This window comes from Mobula birostris, chromosome 7 (assembly GCF_030028105.1).
Source record: "Mobula birostris isolate sMobBir1 chromosome 7, sMobBir1.hap1, whole genome shotgun sequence".
Taxonomy (NCBI): Eukaryota; Metazoa; Chordata; class Chondrichthyes; order Myliobatiformes; family Myliobatidae; genus Mobula; species Mobula birostris.
Window position 1 is genome coordinate 49,999,784 of NC_092376.1, and position 18,139 is coordinate 50,017,922.

General features: G+C 41.9%; 2 protein-coding genes across 6 annotated transcripts in view; one reads left to right on the forward strand and one right to left on the reverse strand.

Annotated features, from left to right (window-relative positions):
• atm (ATM serine/threonine kinase) overlaps positions 1-4,025 on the reverse strand; it is a 193,120-nt gene extending 189,095 nt beyond the window's left edge. For 2 of the 4 annotated variants that reach the window (XM_072263105.1, XM_072263103.1), the window contains exon 1: positions 3,715-3,913. Coding sequence is in view for 2 of the 4 variants with exons in the window: in XM_072263106.1 (XP_072119207.1) it covers positions 3,715-3,925 (211 nt within the window). In the remaining 2 variants the exon portion in view is untranslated. Of the gene's footprint in view, positions 1-3,714 lie in introns of all 4 variants that reach the window. The other 2 variants (XM_072263106.1, XM_072263107.1) reach the window with 2 other exon arrangements.
• Positions 3,931-18,139, forward strand: part of npat (nuclear protein, ataxia-telangiectasia locus) — a 57,661-nt gene continuing 43,452 nt past the window's right edge. Inside the window, exons 1-2 of one of the 2 annotated variants that reach the window (XM_072263108.1) lie at positions 3,931-4,153; positions 11,017-11,135. In XM_072263108.1, coding sequence (XP_072119209.1) covers positions 4,117-4,153; positions 11,017-11,135 — 156 coding nt within the window. In that variant the 5' untranslated portion in view covers positions 3,931-4,116. Of the gene's footprint in view, positions 4,154-11,016; positions 11,136-15,237; positions 15,275-18,139 lie in introns of those variants that run through there. The other variant, XM_072263109.1, reaches the window with a different exon arrangement.

Consider the following 18,139-nt stretch of genomic DNA (forward strand, 5'->3'; position numbering starts at 1 on the left):
CTAACTAATCAAAACAGAAAGCAAGCTACGGCAAAAAATAGTTCCTATCCTTCTTTAACCAACTTCTAAAGAAAGAGCAGACTTTTATTAAAAACAATAGTACACCTTCCCCACAATCTCCGTCAGCACAGGTGCACCACAAGGCTGTGTGCTTATCCCCCTGCTCTACTCACTTTATACTTATTACTGTGAGGCTAAGCACACAGCTTCAGTGACATACTTAGGTTTGCTGGCAACACCACTGTCACTGTCTGAACCAAAGGTGGTGATAAACCAGCTTATAGAAGGGAAACTGAAAATCTGGCTGAGTGATGCCACAACCACCATCTCTGACTCAATGTCAGCAAGATCAAGGAGCTGATTATTGACATCAGGAGGAGGAAACTGGAGGTCCGTGAGCCAGTCCTCATTGGGGGATCAGAGATGGAGAGAATCAGCAACTTTAAATTCCTTGGTGTTATCATTTCAGAGGAGCTATCCTGGGTTCAGCACATTAAGTGCCATTACAAAGAAAGCACGGTAGTGCTTCTATTTCCTTACAAGTATGCAAAGATTTGGCATGACATCAAAATCTTTGGCACACTTTTATAAATGTATGGTGGAGAGTATATTGGTTGGTTGCGTCATTGTATGGTAGCATCAATGACCTTGAAAGGAAAATCCTACAATAAGTAGTGGATGCAGCCCAGTCCTACACTTGAAAGTCCTCCCACCATTAAGCACATCTACACAGAGCGCTGTTGCAGGAAAGCAGCATCCATCATCAGGGACCCCCACTACCCAGGTCACTCTCTCCTCTCACTGTTGCCTTCAGAAAGAAGGTACAAGAGCTTCAGGACCCCCACCACCCAGGTATGGGAAGTGTTAATATCCCTCAACCATCAAGCTCTTGAACCAGAGGGGATAACTTCACTCGCCCCTTCACTGAACTGTTCAACACCTATGGACTCACTTTCAAAGACTCTTCATTTCATGTTCTCCATTTATTGTTTATTTATTTATTGTTATTATCATTTTTCTTTTGTATTTGTAGTTCGTTGTCTTTTGCTCATTGGTTGGTCATCCTGTGGGATGCAGTCTTTCATTGTGTTTCTTGTATTTACTGTGAATGCTCGCAGGAAAACAAATCTCAGGGTTTTATATAGTAACATATGTACTTTGATAATAAATTTACTTTGAAAAATGCTTTTTAATAAACAATGTTATTTAATGGCATCACTGTAATAATCCGCTGCACTTTCCATTCACTTCCTTTCCCTCCTTTCTCAGTCCTGCCCCTTTCATTATTTTAACCATTCAGTTCCAAAGTGAGAAAAGCTCATCTTCCTCTTGTTCAAAAAATAACCTGTAGGATAATATGCAAACATTGATTTTGTTTCTCTCATATCACCTTATTGCCTGCTCCTTATTTTGTCTCTATTTCCCATTGTCTTTCTTCTCTACTACAATCACTCATCTTTTTCTCCATTTCACTTTGCTTATCCCCTCTTTCCTTTCCTTCACTCTCGTTTTTTTTATATATGCAGAGAGAATAGTAATCAATATATGAGAATTTAATCAATGGGGAAAATGAAAAGAAATGCAAGAAAAAGCCCAAGGAAAAGTGAGTTACAATTGATAAAGTACTGCAAGTAAAGATTTAGTTAATCCTGAGAATAAACAAGAATATTAAAATTATCCTTTCCTCATGTTTTAATTTTGGGTCAATAAGTAAAAAAAGATTAAGTGGAATATGGAGGATGCATTTTAGATAAAGTGAATCACTATAGTGCAGGATGCCATTCAGACCATTGTGTCTATCTGTTGAGCATCTCTGTCAGTCTCAGTCCCTGCTAATTCCTCTTCACCCTGCAAGCCATTTCCATTACCATTATAGGGAATACAATGCTTTATCCATCGCATTAAACCTGCTACAGTGGGTATTTCATCTATGTTAATGGCCTTGAGCTTGAGAGGGTTGAGAGCTTCAAGTTCTTAGGACTGAACATCACCAACAGCCTGTCCTGATCCAACCATATAGAAGTCATGGCCAAGAAAGCTCACCAATACCTCTACTTCTGCAGGAGACTTAAGAAATTTGGCATGTCACCTTCAACCCTTGCCAATTTTTAATCGATGTACCACAGAAACTGGCCTCTCTGGATGTGTAATGCCTTGGTATTGCAACTGCTCTGCACGTAACTGCAAGAAACTGCAGAGTTGTGAACACAGCTCAGCGCATCATGGAAAGCAGCCTCCCCTCCAAGGCCTTCCTCTATACTTCTTGCTGCAGCAGTAAAGCAGTCAGCATTTTCAAAGACCCCATCTACCCAGACATTCTCTCTTCTCCCCTCTTCCAAACACAGAATACTCTGCAGATGCTGGGGTCAAAGCAACACTCACAACACGCTGGAGGAACTCAGCAGGTCAGGCAGCATCCGTGGAAACGCTGACTGATCGTTTCCACGGTTGCTGCTCGACCTGCTGAGTTCCTCCAGCGTGTTGTGAGTGTTGCTTCTCCCCTCTTCCATCAGGGAGAAGAACATGTACCACCAAGCTCATGGGCAGCTCTACCTCACTCTTATAAGACTATAAAATAGTTCCCTAGTATGATAAATTAGACTCTTGCCCTCACAATCTACACATTCTAATTTTACATCTTATTGTTTACCTGTACTGCACCTTCTCTGTAGTTGTGGCACTTTATTCTGCATTGTTATTGTTTTATCTTGTTCTACCTCAATGCATTGTGTAATGACACCATTGTAGGAACAGTACATAGAACAATTTTTTCACTGTATCACCCTCACAGGATGAAGAGGTGCTCTGCACATTCTTATTCCATTTTAGTGTCATATATTAAGATAGAGCAAGTGCAAGTAAAATGCTATTTAATTTGAAAGGACAGCTTGGTTAAAAAGAGCTTGTATAACATCTCCAATAGCCACACAGGAAAAGTGCCTTGAGCAATGAAGCAGTTGATAGAGATGGAAAGCAAACCCAAGAAGTCACAGGCAAACTGGCCCCTTCAGTTTGCTGAGGTGGGAGAAGGCAAACTAACAGGGAAACAGGGGAAGCGGTAAAGAGAAATTTATGGGACTCTGAGATACGCACATGGACAAAAGAAAAATGAAGGGATAGATTGATCTCGGAATGCGTTAAAAGGTCAGCACATGAGCTGAAGGGCCTGTATTGTGTTATAGCGCTCTTTATCCTGCTTGTTTTGTCTGAGAGGAAATAGTGTCAAGAGCAGAACTTGAAAAGTGGCGGGAATCGTCAGGTCGTGTGCGACCACCTCAGCCCAGAAGCGCGATTTCAGAGCGGCTCAAATCTCCGTACTTGCTATTAACACCAACAACGACCATCTTTTCTCTGAAATATTAACGCTGCTTCTTTAAATACGGGTACGCAACATTTCTTCTTTTCACTATTTCAGATTTTCCGCGTCTGCAGGTTTTCATTTTTAAATTTCATTCAGGCAGCCGGAAAACACTTTGTACCTGCTGCTGTGCCCAGACCCGCCAGCCGCATCGCCATCTAACAACTCAGCAGCGTTCCAGTCCTACCGACACACGGCCCGGATTCAACCCAACTTAACGCGTCGGGCGCCCGGCGGCTGCGGGACGCGAGCGGCGGACGTTAGACATTTAAAACGCTGCAGAGGACGCGCAGTCACAGCAACACGGAGACAGATCACAGCTTTATTAAACTCGAGCTATTGCCATTAAAACGCACCTTCGTAATCTGACTTGTTGCCAACGTGATTTTTTTTTCTGGTTTGTAAACGGAGAGAGCCTCCCGAGACAGCCACCGAGCACAGCGACGGTTGTCTCCCCGCTGGAACAAGATCCCAGCCTCGCTCTTCAACACAGGCGGCGGACCCATACGACCCACGGGGCTCTGGTAAACAACACCGAACAGCAATTCCCGGCAACCACCGGCGCATCTCCGCTTTCCCAGTTCCGCCGGATGCACGGTCAGGATTAACACGGCGTTGTTTTTACGCGCCATTTTCAGCTCCCGTCCCCCGACTCTTGTTAATGGCGAGTCCACTTCCGAGGTCGGCGTTGATCTGAAGCCTGGCGACTCCTCCTGGGAGGGGGGCCTCCTTCGTAAACTCCGGCTCGTCCCGAGATAATGCTGCTGCCGTCAGACATAGCGCGTCTGGTCCTGGGTAAGTGAGCTGGTTTGCAAGCGCGGAGTCAGTGCTTGGCTCTCTGAAGGATTGGACCCGCACCGGAGGCCAGACAACTCTGCTCACCTTGCTCCAGTCCTCTCAGTGATTGACAGCCTCCTGACATTGCGCTGACTATTTCCGTAGTTTTGGATCGCGAGTTAAATGGTTTGTTTCACACAGGCCTTCTACAGTCATTGTATCTATGATTTAATTTTAAGAGTTTAATTTGAGTGTTCAAATTGTCACTTTTCTTTGTGGAATAGTATTTAGAATAGTGTTCTAATTCATTATTCGGTCGGATACTTGATCAAAGTCCTGGTTCTCACAATGGATCAGATGTTTAAACCCATTAATGAACCAGACTGAACAGATGTCAACATCACTGGAAAACTGCTAAGCATGAAATTATGCACCTTGATTTTAAGGTTTCCTAGTTGATAATCACTTTGGAGCAGAATTCATCTGATAACCAATTCATGTTTGGTCTTGAAAATTAGTTGGTCATCAAATAACTAAAACATGAGTGCAGCTGCTGATTGGTAATCCTAATTAGTATGACCTGCCCTGGGTGTTAGGAAAAGCCATAGTAATTGAGTCCTCTTGCTGAGTTTTGACAGAAATTATTACCATTTCCTCTCTGAGATCTCAAAGATGTTTCTTGATCTGTCGAGTTTCTTCAGTAAATTGTAACTCCAGAATCCAGTATCTACAGTCGTATCAAAAAAAAGTTATGTTTGAAACTCATTTATCTTCATAAACCATACTTATTGTCATTACTGAGTGAAACTGGTTTGCAATAGGGAGAATTTGCCTGAATATAGTTTTGCAGGTGCAACAGGCTATCAAGAAGGTAAATAGAATGTTGGCTTTCATTGCTAAAGGATTAAATTTAAGAACAAGGATGTTATGCTGCAACTATACAGGGTACTGGTGCATCTGGAGTACTGCGTACAGTTCTGGTCTCCTTGCTTGTGGAAGGATATACTAGCTTTGGAAGTGGTGCAGAGGAAATTCATCAGGTTGGTTCCAGAGATGAGGGGGTTAGGCTGAGAAGAGATTGAGTCATCTGGGACTGTACTCATTGGAATGCAGAAGGATGAGTGGAGATCCTACAGAAACATTCAAAATTATAAAAGGGATAAATAAGATAGAGGCAGGAAAGTTGTTTCCACTGATAGGTGAGACTAGAACTAGGGGACATAACCTCAAGACTAGGGGGAGTAAATTTAGGACGGAGGTGAGGAGGTTTTCCCAAAAGAATGGTGAATTTGTGGAATTTTATGGCCAATGAAATAGTGGAGGCTACCTTAGTGAAGTTATTTAAGACAAGGTTGGATAGATTTTTCCACAATAGGGGAATTAAGGGTTATGGGGGATGAGTCCATGGTCAGATCAGCCATGATATTATTGAATGGCGGAGCAGGCTTGATAGGCAGAGGGCTTACTCCTGCTCCTATTTCTTCGGTTCTTGTAATTTCAAGATAGCACAAGTTGGCAGTGTGATAATGTTTGAAGAACTACTTTTGGATGATAGGATGCACAGCAAATCATTTGTGTGTAGTAAAGAACTTGATAACAAAAAATGGCTTTTGATGAGATTGACTGAGAACATTTTCCAGAACAAGGGGAAAATACTCTTGGCTTCTGATTAGAAAGTCAGAATCAGAATCAGGTTTATTATCACTGGCATGTGATGTGAAATTTGTGAAGTCACTGTGAAGCCTACATTCATTGGGTGAATGTCTCTTCTACAAGCTAATGATGGTCATTCATTGTGTCCGACGAAGGCGGTCGTTCTTGTGTATAGTACTGCCAGAAAGTTTGTGAACCCTTTAGAATTTTCTCTATTTCTGCACAAATATGCCCTAAAATGTGATCGGATCTTCACGCAAGTCCTAAAACTATTTAAAGAGAACCAAATTAAATAAACGTTATACTTTTTCATTTAGTTATTGGAAAAAAATGATCCAATATTATATGTATTTGAACTTTGAACATTTGGAAATAGTTTTAATTAAAATCTTAAGCATATTTACAAAGTTGTTTTGCATTGAGGGTTTCCAGTAAGTTGTTGAGTAAAATGGGATTGCCTCCACTGCCATCAATACGAGTTCCAACCACATCCGACACCTTCAAACTGCTGATTGTGCAACCTCCAACACCACTCCAGCCTTGACCGACAGCACACTGCAGCTGGAACACCTGTCCCCTTTCCCCTTCCCCCCACCGATACTCTGCAATCCTGTGCTCTCAGGTCCCACCACCAGCTCCTGGGTACTTGGAGACTTCATCTTCCTCTCACCCACCTTCCCTAAACACCCCAACCCTCCCCTCTCCTCTGACACTACCAATACCCTTACCAACTCTAATCTGTGCCGGGTCTTCACTATCCCTTCTGATATTCTCCTCTCTGAGTGAGGCAGGACGTTCTGTCCTCAGTAAAGGCCTCATCTTTGCCCCCCTGCACCCACACCACAGTGAGTTCTGCGGCCACCATGATGCTGAGCTCTTCTTCCTGTTTCCATGCCTACATTATTGGCAAGGTCTCTCCACCCTGCATGATGACTTCTTTTCCTGTCTTTAACCCCGCTCCTCTTCCTGGACACCCTGCTCTGGATCTTTTCATTGCTAACTGCCGACGGGACATCAACCATCTTGTCTTCACCACTTTCTCTCTCTAATTCCAGCCTCACTCCTTCCAAACGCACTGCTCTCCATTCTTACCACACTAATCCTAACCTCACCATCAAACCCAACAAATAAGAGGGGGTGCTGTAGTAGTCTGGCAGGCTGACCTCTTTATCTTGCTGAGGCCCAGAAACAACTCTCAGACACCATTTCTTGCTTACCCCTTGAACAGAATCCCACTAAGGAGCACCAAGCCATTGTCTCCCACACCATCACTGACCTTATTAAACTCTAGGGGTCTCCCATTCACTGCCACCAAACTCATAGTTCCCTTACCCTGCACATCCCATTTCTACCTCCTACCCAAGATCTACAAACCTGCCTGTCCAGGTAGACTGATTGTTTCTGCTTGTTCCTGTTCTGCTAATTTATATCTGCATACCTCGACTCAGTTTTATTCCCCCCCCCCCCCCCCGGTTTAGTCCCTTCCTACCTACATCCATGATACTTAACACAGTCCTGATCTTTTCAATGATTTCAAGTTCCCTGGCCCCGATCATCTGATTTTCACTATGGATTTCCAGTCCTATACACCTCCATCCCCCACCAGAAAGGCCTCAAAGTTCTCCCATTTCTTTCTGGACACCAGACCCAATCAGTTCCCCTCCACCACCACTCTCCTCTGTCTGGCAGAACTTGTTCTCACTCTCAGTAATTTCTCCTTTGGCTCCTATCACTTCCTTCAACCGCCATGGGCGCTTGCATGGGTCGCAGTTATGCCTGCCCTTTTGTCGGCTACATGGAACAGTCCAAGTTCCAAGCCTACACTGGAATCACTCCCCAACTTTTACTACACTGCATCAACGCCTGCATGCGGAGCTCGCCAACTTCATCAACTTTGCCTTCAACTTCCACTCTGCCCTCAAATTAACCTGGTGCATTTCTGACATCTCCCTCCCTTTTCTCAATCTTCTCTGTATATCTCTGGAGACAGCTTATCTGCTGATGTCTATTATAAACCCACAGACTCTCACAGCTACCTGGACTATACTTCTTCCCGCCCTGGAACTTGTAAAATTTCCATCCCCTTCTCTCAATTCCTCCGTCTTTGCTGCATCTGCTCTCAGGATGAGGCTTTTCATTCAGACTAAGGAGATGTCCTCCTCGTTCAAAGAAAGGGGCCTCCCTTCCTCCACCATCAACGCTGCCGTCAACTGTATCTCTTCCTTTTCATACACGTCAGCCCTTATCCTATCCTCCCATGACTCTACCAGGGATACGGTTCCTCTTGTTCACTTACCACCCCACCAACCTCTGTGTCCAGCACATAATTCTCCAGAACTTCAGCCATCTCCAACAGATCCCACTGCCAAGCTCACCTTTCCCTCCCCACTGATCTCCCTCCTGGCACTTATCCTTGCAAGCAGATCAAGTGCTACACCTGCCCCTACACCTCCTCCCTCACTACCTTTCAGGGCCCCAACCTATCCTTGCAGGTGAGGGGACACTTCACCTGTGAGTCTGTGTCTGGTGCTCTTGTATATTGGTGAGACCCGACGTAGGATTGGTAGACCACTTCACCAAGCACCTATGCTCCGTCTGCCAGAAAAAGCAGGATCTCCCAGTAGCTGCCCATTTTAATTTTACTTCTCATTCCCATTCCAAACATGTCAGTCCATGGCCTCCTCTACTGTCGCAATGAATCCACATTTGGGCTGGAGGAGCAACATCTTGTATTCCATCTGGGTAGCCTCCAACTTGATGGCATGAACATTGATTTCTGAAACTTCTGGTAATGACCCCCCCCCCCCCACCATACCCTATTCCCATTTCCTTCTCTCACCTTATCTCCTTACTTGCCCATCACCTCCCTCTAGTGCTTCTCCCCCTTTTCTTTCTTCCATGGCCTTCTGTCCTCTCCTATCAGATTCCCCCTTCTCCAGCCCTGTATCTCTTTCAGCAATTTCCCAGCTCTTTACTTCACCTAATCTCACCCATCACTTGCCCCTCCCTGACCCTCTTACTCTGACTCCAGTCTTTTTTCTCCTGTCCTGGTGAAGGATTTTGGCCTGAAATGTCAACTACTCTTTTCCATAGATGCCGCATGACCTACTGAGTTCCTCCAGCATTCTGTGTCCGTTGCTTGTCGTGATATTGCTCATCAGTTGTTATTTTTTGTACTAATATGTTGATGGAAATTCTACCTAAATCTGCATTTCTTAACATTCAGAATGCTTGCATTACTGTTAATTCGTAATGCACGATGTTCATTTTAATACTGAATAATAGAAATTACTTTAAATCAAGTTAAACTGAGATGCACAAGCTAACTAATTCATCTTCAGGATGTGAACAATGCAAAAATTGTGCGGAAATTCCATTGAAAATGCTGAGCTTTTAATTGGATTTAGTGTACAAGTGATCCCTGTGTTAATTGAAGTTTGGGTAAGTGAGATTCACCCTTGCAGAATTCAAAAATCACTACCCAAAAAATTGAGAAGTGGAATAAAATTTGGTCTTGTGGAATTTATGTTGTGTAAAATAAGTGAATGACATTCCCATTCCCCCCACTCCTCCATCCTCAAATCCCTTTTGTCTACAAGCTGCATTGTTAAGTTGGAACTGCAGACCATGCCCTGTACTTTCCAGAGGATGGATGAGATGGTTTTCCTCCTGTGGATTTTGGTGATTGGACAGAATAGCAGATCACAGGTTTACTGTATCTATGTGACTTAATGCCAGCACTTTCTTTTGGAATGAAAAAAACTGCAATCTAGAACTGTTTTGATTGGAATGTCCATAGTATTAGTTTCCCTAAGCTGTGGCAACATGGAAGTGTATACTGGACATCCAGTGATGTCTGGTGTATTATAAATAGGGTCATTTCATTTCAGTGTAGGGTATCTGATCTGGTGGAGCCTCAAGAAGCTAATCCGTGGCAGAATTGCAACAAACTGCAAGTTTGGGATAAGGCAGCTAAAAACTGCTTTGGAAAATACTGTGCGTTTAAAAATAAGCTTTTCTCGATTGTTCTAACTTCCCACAAATTGGCTTTTGTTCTTGATATGATACTTCATTCAAAATTGCTAGCACTGGTCACCAATATTCCCTCTAATTTGTAATGACCAGTGTATGCAAGAATTTTGTGCTGTGCAATTTTCTTGCCCAGTGACGACGTGCGCATATTCATTTTAACTATCAATAAGAACTATGATCTCCTTTGGGTTTGATCATTTTTACTGTCGTTCATCTGGACTCCCTCAAAACATACGTAGCGGGCCTGTAGCGGGTAATGAAGGATCTTCTTGCCTGAGCTTTTGCACAATATCCGGATGTGATTTGCTTGCTAAATGATGCTTTAAAAATCAAGTACCCAAATATCACTCCACTTCTTCCCACTTGCAAATTCTCCAGCAAATTTTGCATCATAACAATACACGCAGATAACACCAGTTTCTGTATTGTACATACATATTTCATGTAGCACGTTCCTGACCTCATGAACTTATGATGTAGCAGGTTCTACTGTTTCATTAAGCCATTGCTCTTTAAATGACCTAGTTGTTCTTTGGCGCTTCATGCCCTTTGCTTCTTTGGAATTGGGCGTAGTGAATCAATAATTTCTTCGTCAGTTCCAAAATTGGCAGACAAATCAGCGCAAACTCCACGTTGTCAACACTGTCCGTATCAGAAACCAGAAAAAGAAATGTGATTGTGTACAATTGTGAAATATACGTAACATGCCAATGAGGTAATAGGTGACAACCTTTTGTGCGCAATTTAAATCCCTTTGTGCGCTAGTTGCAAAAGATGTGTGCACGCACACACCTTAGTGGGAACATTGCTGGTCACTGCCCTGAGTGTCATCAGCCTTATTTGTTAAAATCAACTGCCAAGTTGAATGTGCTTATGCAAAGTTCGAAAAAGGAATAAGTTGATTTCTTTGATTCTCCCTTGTGTTTTAAATGTGCGACTTTCTTCTGTACAAGAACTTTGGCTGAAACTTACTTCAACCAGCTTGTAGAACAGAATATTTTTCCAGTAAAGCAATGGAAAAGACTAATCTCAAACGTAATATTAATTAATTTCTCTGTAACAATTTCAGATATTTATTCTAAAACCCTTTAACCATAGCAATGTTATTGTGCCACAGCATGTATGTATCAATTACTCTGTTGCTTTGTGTGGATATTGGTGAAAAACTGCTGAATTTTGTTTATTATGTGTTTTAGGATATCTACAGCAGGAAAAGCTTTCTAACACATGCAAAGCCTTTATTTTGGAAAGTCGTGACCTAAAGGAATATGCAGAGCACAGTACCGAGGATGGAGTTGTTCCTGCTTGTTTACTGGTATGCTGTGAATAGCATAATCTCTTTGGATTACACCAACTTCTTTATTGCAACAATGTTTATGTCGCATACTATATGGGAAAGAACGTTCTACATGTAACCTTAAGAATGTCGAGCTTCCCGCATGATACTACACATGGATGAGGGGAGACATGAAGTCACTTTATGCCACAATCGCTACAGATAATGAATAAAGCTGCATCTGCTATGACTCAGTTATATAAAGAACGACTCAGCGCCTACAAAAGGTTTTCCTGTTTTATTGTTTTACAACATTGAATCACAGTGGATTTAATTTGGCTTTTTTTGACACAGTTCAACAAAAAAACTCTTGTTAAGGTGAAAACAGATCTGTACAAAGTGATCTACATTAATTACAAATATAAAACACAAAATAATTGATAGCATAAGTATTCACTCTCCACCCTTTAATATGACACACCAAATCAATACTGGTGCAGCCAATTGGTTTTAGAAGTCCAATAGAATCAATTTGTTAACTAGGGATCTGTTTTTGGAGACCTGTGTGTTTCAATCGATTGTTGTAAAAATACACATATATCTGGAAGGTCCAACTGCTACCTGGCCTGCTTCTGCACCTATTTTCTATGTTTCTGTGCCAGTATCAGTATCCTGGCAAAGGCTACACCACTAAGACAAAAGAACACTCCAAGCAACTCCAGGAAAGAGGTTATTGAAAAGCGTAAGTCAGGAGATGGATACAAGAAAATTTCCAAGTCACTGAATATCCTTTGGAGTACAGTTAAGTCAATCATCAATCATCGGGACTGTCATATGTCGAAAGATTGGAGCGACTGGGCTTGTATACTCTGGAATTTAGAAGGCTGAGAGGGGATCTTATTGAAACATATAAGATTATTAAGGGATTGGACATGCTGGAGGCAGGAAGCATGTTCCCACTGATGGGAGAGTCCAGAACCAGAGGCCACGGTTTAAGAATAAAGGGTAGGCCATTTAGAACGGAGTTGAGGAAAAACTTTTTCACCCAGGGAGTGGTGGATATATGGAATGCTCTGCCCCAGAAGGCTGTGGAGGCCAAGTCTCTGGATGCTTTCAAGAAAGAGATGGATAGAGCTCTTAAAGATAGTGGAATCAAAGGTTATGGGGATAAGGCAGGAACTGGATACTGATTGTGGATGATCAGCCATGATCACAGTGAATGGCGGTGCTGGCTCGAAGGGCCGAATGGCCTACTCCTGCACCTACTGTCTATTGTCTATTGTCTATCAAGAAAATGGAAAGAATATGGCACAGCTATGAATCTGCCTAGAGCAGGCCATCCTCAAAAACTGAGTGAGCGTGCAAGAAGGGGACTAATGAGGGAGGCTACCAAGAGACCTATGACAACTCTGGAGGAGTTACAAGCTTCAGTGGCTGAGATGGGAGAGACTGAGTATACAACAATTGTTGTCTGGGTGCTTCACCAGTTGGAGCTATATGGGAGAGTGGCAAAGAGAAGGCCACTGTTGAAATAAAAACTCTCATTAAATCTTGGCTAGAGTTTGCCAGAAGGCATGTGGGAGACTGAAGTCAGCTGGAAGAATGTTCTATGGTCTGATGAAAACAAAATTGAGCATTAGACACTGCACATTATCAAAAACACCCCATCCCTACCATGAAGTATGGTGGTGGCAGCATCATACTATGAGGATGCTTCACTGCAGCAGGCCCTGGAAGGCTTGTGAAGGCAGAGGATAAGGTGAATGCAGCAAAATACAGGGAAATCCTGGAGGAAAACCTGATGCGGTCTGCAGGACAATTTTGAGTTGAGAAAAGATTTGTTTTCCGACAAGACAATGACCCTAAACATAAAGTCAGAGCTACACAGCAGTGGTTTTAAAACAACAAGTTTAATGTCCTGGAGTGTCCAAGTCAGAGTCCAGACCTCAATCCAATTGAGAATTTGTGGGTGGACTTGAAAAGGGCTGTTCACTCATGATCCCCATGCAATCTGACAGAGCTAGAGCAGTTTTGTAAAGAAGAATTGGAGGAAAATGGCAGTGTCCAGATGTGCAAAGCTGATAGAGACCTATTCACACAGACTTAAGGCTGTAATTGCTGCCAAAGGTGCATCAACTAAATATTGACATGAAGGGGGAGAATACTTCTGCAATCAATTATTTTTCGCTATATATTTGCAATTAATTTAGATCACTTTGTGGAGATCTGTTTTCACTTTGACATGAAAGAGCCTTTTGCTGTTGATCGGTGTCGTAAGAAGCCAAATTAAGTCCACTAGTATTCAATGTTGTAAAACAATAAAACACAAAAATTTCCAAAGGGGGTGAACACTTTTTACAGGTAGTATATAGGTGGAAGCAAGTTGTCTGCATCACATCACTTAAAAGCTGATCTGTGCACCCCTTTCCCAGAGGGCAAAGCTTTTTACTGAAAAAAGCATTAGTTGCCTGTCCAGCTTTTCAAATGCCTGGCTTCACCAGTTCTGTAGAAACAAGCTCACATTCTTACTTCTAAAACATTCTTAATGTTATTCTTCTATTGTGAGTGAATGTACTTTTAAGTAAATGTTTTTGTTTCAGTACCATCTTATTTGATACTTAGTGTTCACCTTTCAGGCTGAAAGGCCATGTTTTCTCAAGGCAGAGTACAATGATAATGGTGATTACATATAATTTCTCAGAACTTTTCCAGCATTTTAATGCATCTTTGAGTTGACCAGAGCAGAATTCTATATTCTAATTAGAGCAAAAGCAATTTGAGCACGTCCTCGGCTAACGTGCACCTTTGTGGCCTCTTGTATATCGGTTACTGTGTTTGGTGCTCCCGGTGTGGCCTCAGTATATCGGTGAGACCTGGCGCAGATTGGGAGACTGCTTCGTGGAGCGTCTACGCGCCGTCCACCAGAACTTGAGAGATCTCCCAATGACCACCCATTTTAATTCCACTTTCCATTCCCATTCTGATATGTCAATCCATGGCCTCCTCCACTGTCAGGATAAGACCACACTTAGGTTGGAGGAACAACACCTTGTATTCTATTTGGGTAGCCTCCAACCTGATGGCATGAACATCGATTTCTCAAACTTCCAGTAATGCTCCCCACCCCCCCTTAACCATTTCCCATCCCCTTGTCCCTCTCTCATGTTATCTCCTTGCTCGTCCATCTCCTCCTCTCTGGTGCTCCTCCCTCCCTTTCTTCTTTCTTCCATGGCCTTCTGTCTCTTTCACCAATCAACTTCCCAGCTGTTTACTTCATCCCTCCCCCTCTGAGTTTCACCTATCGCCTGGCATTTCTCTCTCCCCTCCCTCCACCTTTCAAATCTACTCAACTTTTTTTCTCCAGTCCTGACTAAGGGTTTCAGCCTGAAACGTTGACTGTACTTTTTTCCACAGATGCTTCCTGGTCTGCTGAGTTCCTCCAGCATTTTGTGCGTGTTGCTCAGATTTCCAGCATCTGCAGATTTTCTCTTGTTTGTGCACCCTTCTATTAGGACTTTGAAGTTAATTGATTGGAAATTTGTTGATCACTTCTCTGAATTGATTAGTCTATTAAAATAGGGATGTTTTCATCTTTATTAGCTGTTTCAGTGCTGGACCAATTGTTATATTTTTCTTTTTTTTTTATTGACACACATTTTGTACAACTAATTTTATAATTTAGTACATTTCATTTACTCTCCCAGTTCTGTATTACACACAAAATTTAATTTCATTTATAAATCCAAATCAGAATTCATATAATTGGATATCATCATGGGTGGGTAGATTGATAGATCTAATTTAGTACTATTAACCTTGGATACTAATAGCACCAATCTAGCTCTGAAGGTCATTAATTAGTGCTAGGAATTTGCATAACTATATTTTGAATTAGCTACAATATTGCATAATATGTTGTATACTTCAAGATTCCAGAAATATGCTTGTATGATACTTTCAGATATAATACAATATATTTTCCAGTGTATGTAGATGTAGTATCTTTTCAACTGTAACAGCTTATTTTGTAAGGATTCAGGAAACCTCAAATAGGAACTAACACTTCATTAGTGCCTTCACCATTGGAGGAAAATATCTCAAAAGTTCTCCTTATTTTTTTTCTTCTCTCCCCTTCCATCAGGCTGAAGATGCAGCAACTTGAAAACACGTATCACAGGGTCAGGGACAGATGTTTTTCCAGCAGTTATAAGACTCTTGAATGGACCTCTTGACTCTTCAAAAATCAAAATGTTGTTATCAAAATAGCTATACGACTTTGAGATTCATTTTCTTGCAGGTGTTCACAATAAAACAAAAAACTACCTTATTGTCTACCTGCACTGCACTTTCTCTGTAACAGTAACACTTTATTCTGCATTCTTTAATTATTTTTTTCCTTGTACTACCTTGATGTACTTGAGTTTTCAAATTATCTGTGTGGATGCATGCAAAGCAAAATTTTGTCATGGTAATTTTGGTACATGCCAGGGTTTTCCTCTTTGGAGCAAAGGAGGATGACTTGATAGAAGTGCATAGGATGTTAAGGGGCATGGATAGAGTGGCTAGCCAGAGGCTTTTACCCAGGGCAGAAATGGCTAATACAAGGTGGCATAATTATAAGATGATTGGAGGAAGGTATTGGGGAATGTCAGAAATAGGATTTTTTAGAGTGGTAGGTGTGTGAAATGCACTGCCAAAGGTGGTAGTGGAGTCAGATACGTTTAATCTTAGAGTAGTTTAAAAAGTTGGCACAACATTGTGGGCCGAAGAGGGTGTGCTGTAATGTCCTATGTAAATAACAGACCAATTACTAATTCACAGAAGTAGGATGAAAAGCCAGTCTGTTTACATTTGACGAGTGTTTGAAGGAGCAGAGTTGGCCAAAACAACAGGAGAACACTCAGTGTTTTAATCAGTAGCATGGGATCTTCAAATACACTTGAACCCTAGAAATGAGCTGATGATCCATTTAAAAATAAACTACATCTCTGTAGCATTCTTCATAGTCTCAGAAAATCCTAATGAACATCATGCAATGCGAGAAATTAGCCGATTTGCATCCAGCACTTTCCCACCAATGGTGATACCATAATGACCAGATAACCTGATACCGGATAAATATTGGCCAGGGTATTTGGACTAACTCCTCTGCTCTTCCTCTCATTAGCAGTCTATTACGTCAGTCATTCTCTCTTCTCTCTCCCTTTGAGCAGAAGATACAAAAGCTTGAACGCATGTACCACCACACTCAGACAGTTTTTATCCTGAACAGAACTTGTTGCTAACAATGAATTCTTATCTCCCAATCTACCTTGTCATAGCCCTTCCGCTTTATATTGTTTACCTGCGCTGCATCTTCTTAGTAACACTAGTAGTCTTTATTCTGTTTTCTTTATACTAAGTTGACGTAATAATATATGGCTTGATCTACCTGGATGGGGTATAAATGAAAGCTTTTCATTGTACCTCAGTATGTGTAACGGTAATACCCTCTAATCTGAGCAGCATCCTAGTCAACCTGCACCCTCTCCAAAGCTTCCATGTAGTCTAGTGAATTACATATGATACTTCAAGTGCGGCCTAATCAAATATGTAGCTGCAACATGACTTGCTGACTCTTGTGTACTTGGTGCCCCAACCAATAAAGGCAAGCATACCAGATATCTTCTTTACCGCCTTATCTACTGTGGTCATTTTCAGGCAGCTATGTACTTAGACCCCAAGATCCCTCAACATTGATGCTATTATGGGTCCTGCTATTAACAGTATACTTACATTTAACCAAGGTACAACACTCCACACTTGCTCAGATTAAACTCCATCAGTTATTTTTCTGCCCATATTTGTAGCTGACATACAGTTGAAGTCAGATGTTTACATACACCTTAGCCAAATACATTTAAACTCATTTTTTCACAATTCCTGACATTTAATCCTAGAAAACATTCCCTGTCTTAGGTCAGTAAGGATCACTATTTTAAGAATGTGAAATGTCAGAATAATCGTAGAAAGAATGATTTATTTCAGCTTTTATTTCTTTCTTCACTTTCCCAGTGAGTCAGAAGTTTACATACACTTTGTTAGTATTTGGTAGCATTGCCTTCAAACTGTTTAACTTGGGTCAAACCTTCCACATGCTTCTCACAGTAAGTTGGTGGAATTTTGTTCCATTTCTCCAGGCAGAACTGGAGTAACTGAGTCAGGTTTGTAGGCCTCTTTGCTCGCACACGCTTTTTCAGTTCTGCCCTCAAATTTACTATTGGATTGAGGTCAGAAAATAATGTCAAGTCTGGTTCATCCTTGGGAGCAATTTCCGGTCACCTGAAGGTACCACATTCATCTGTACAAACAATAGTACGCAAGTATAAACACCATAGGACCACGCAACTGTCATACTGCTCAGGAAGGATATGCATTCCATCTCCTAGAGATGAACGCATTTTGGCGTGAAAAGTGCAAATCAATCCCAGAACAACAGCAAAGGACCTTGTGAAGATGCTGGAGGAAACAGGTAGACAAGTATCTATATCCACAGTAAAATGAGTGCTATATCGACATAACCTGAAAGGTTGCTCAGCTAGGAAGAAGCCACTGCTCCAAAACTGCCATAAAAATGCCAGACTACAGTTTGCAAGTGCACATGGGGACAAGGATCTTACTTTTTGGAGAAATGTCCTCTGGTCTGATGAAACAAAAATTGAACTGTTTGGCCATAATGACCATTGTTATGTTTGGAGGAAAAAGGGTGAGGCTTGCAAGCCGAAGAACACCATACCAACCATGAAGCATGGGGGTGGCAGCATCATGTCGTGGGGGTGCTTTGCTGCAGGAGGGACTTGTGCACTTTGCAAAATAGATGGCATCATAAGGAAGGAAAATTACGTGGATATATTAAAGCAACATCTCAAGACATTAGCCAGGAAGTTAAAGCTAGATTGCAAATGGGTCTTCCAAATGGACAATGACCCCAAGCATACCTCCAAAGTTGTAGCAAAATTGCTTAAAGACAACAAAGTCAAGGTATTGGAGTGGCCATCACAAAG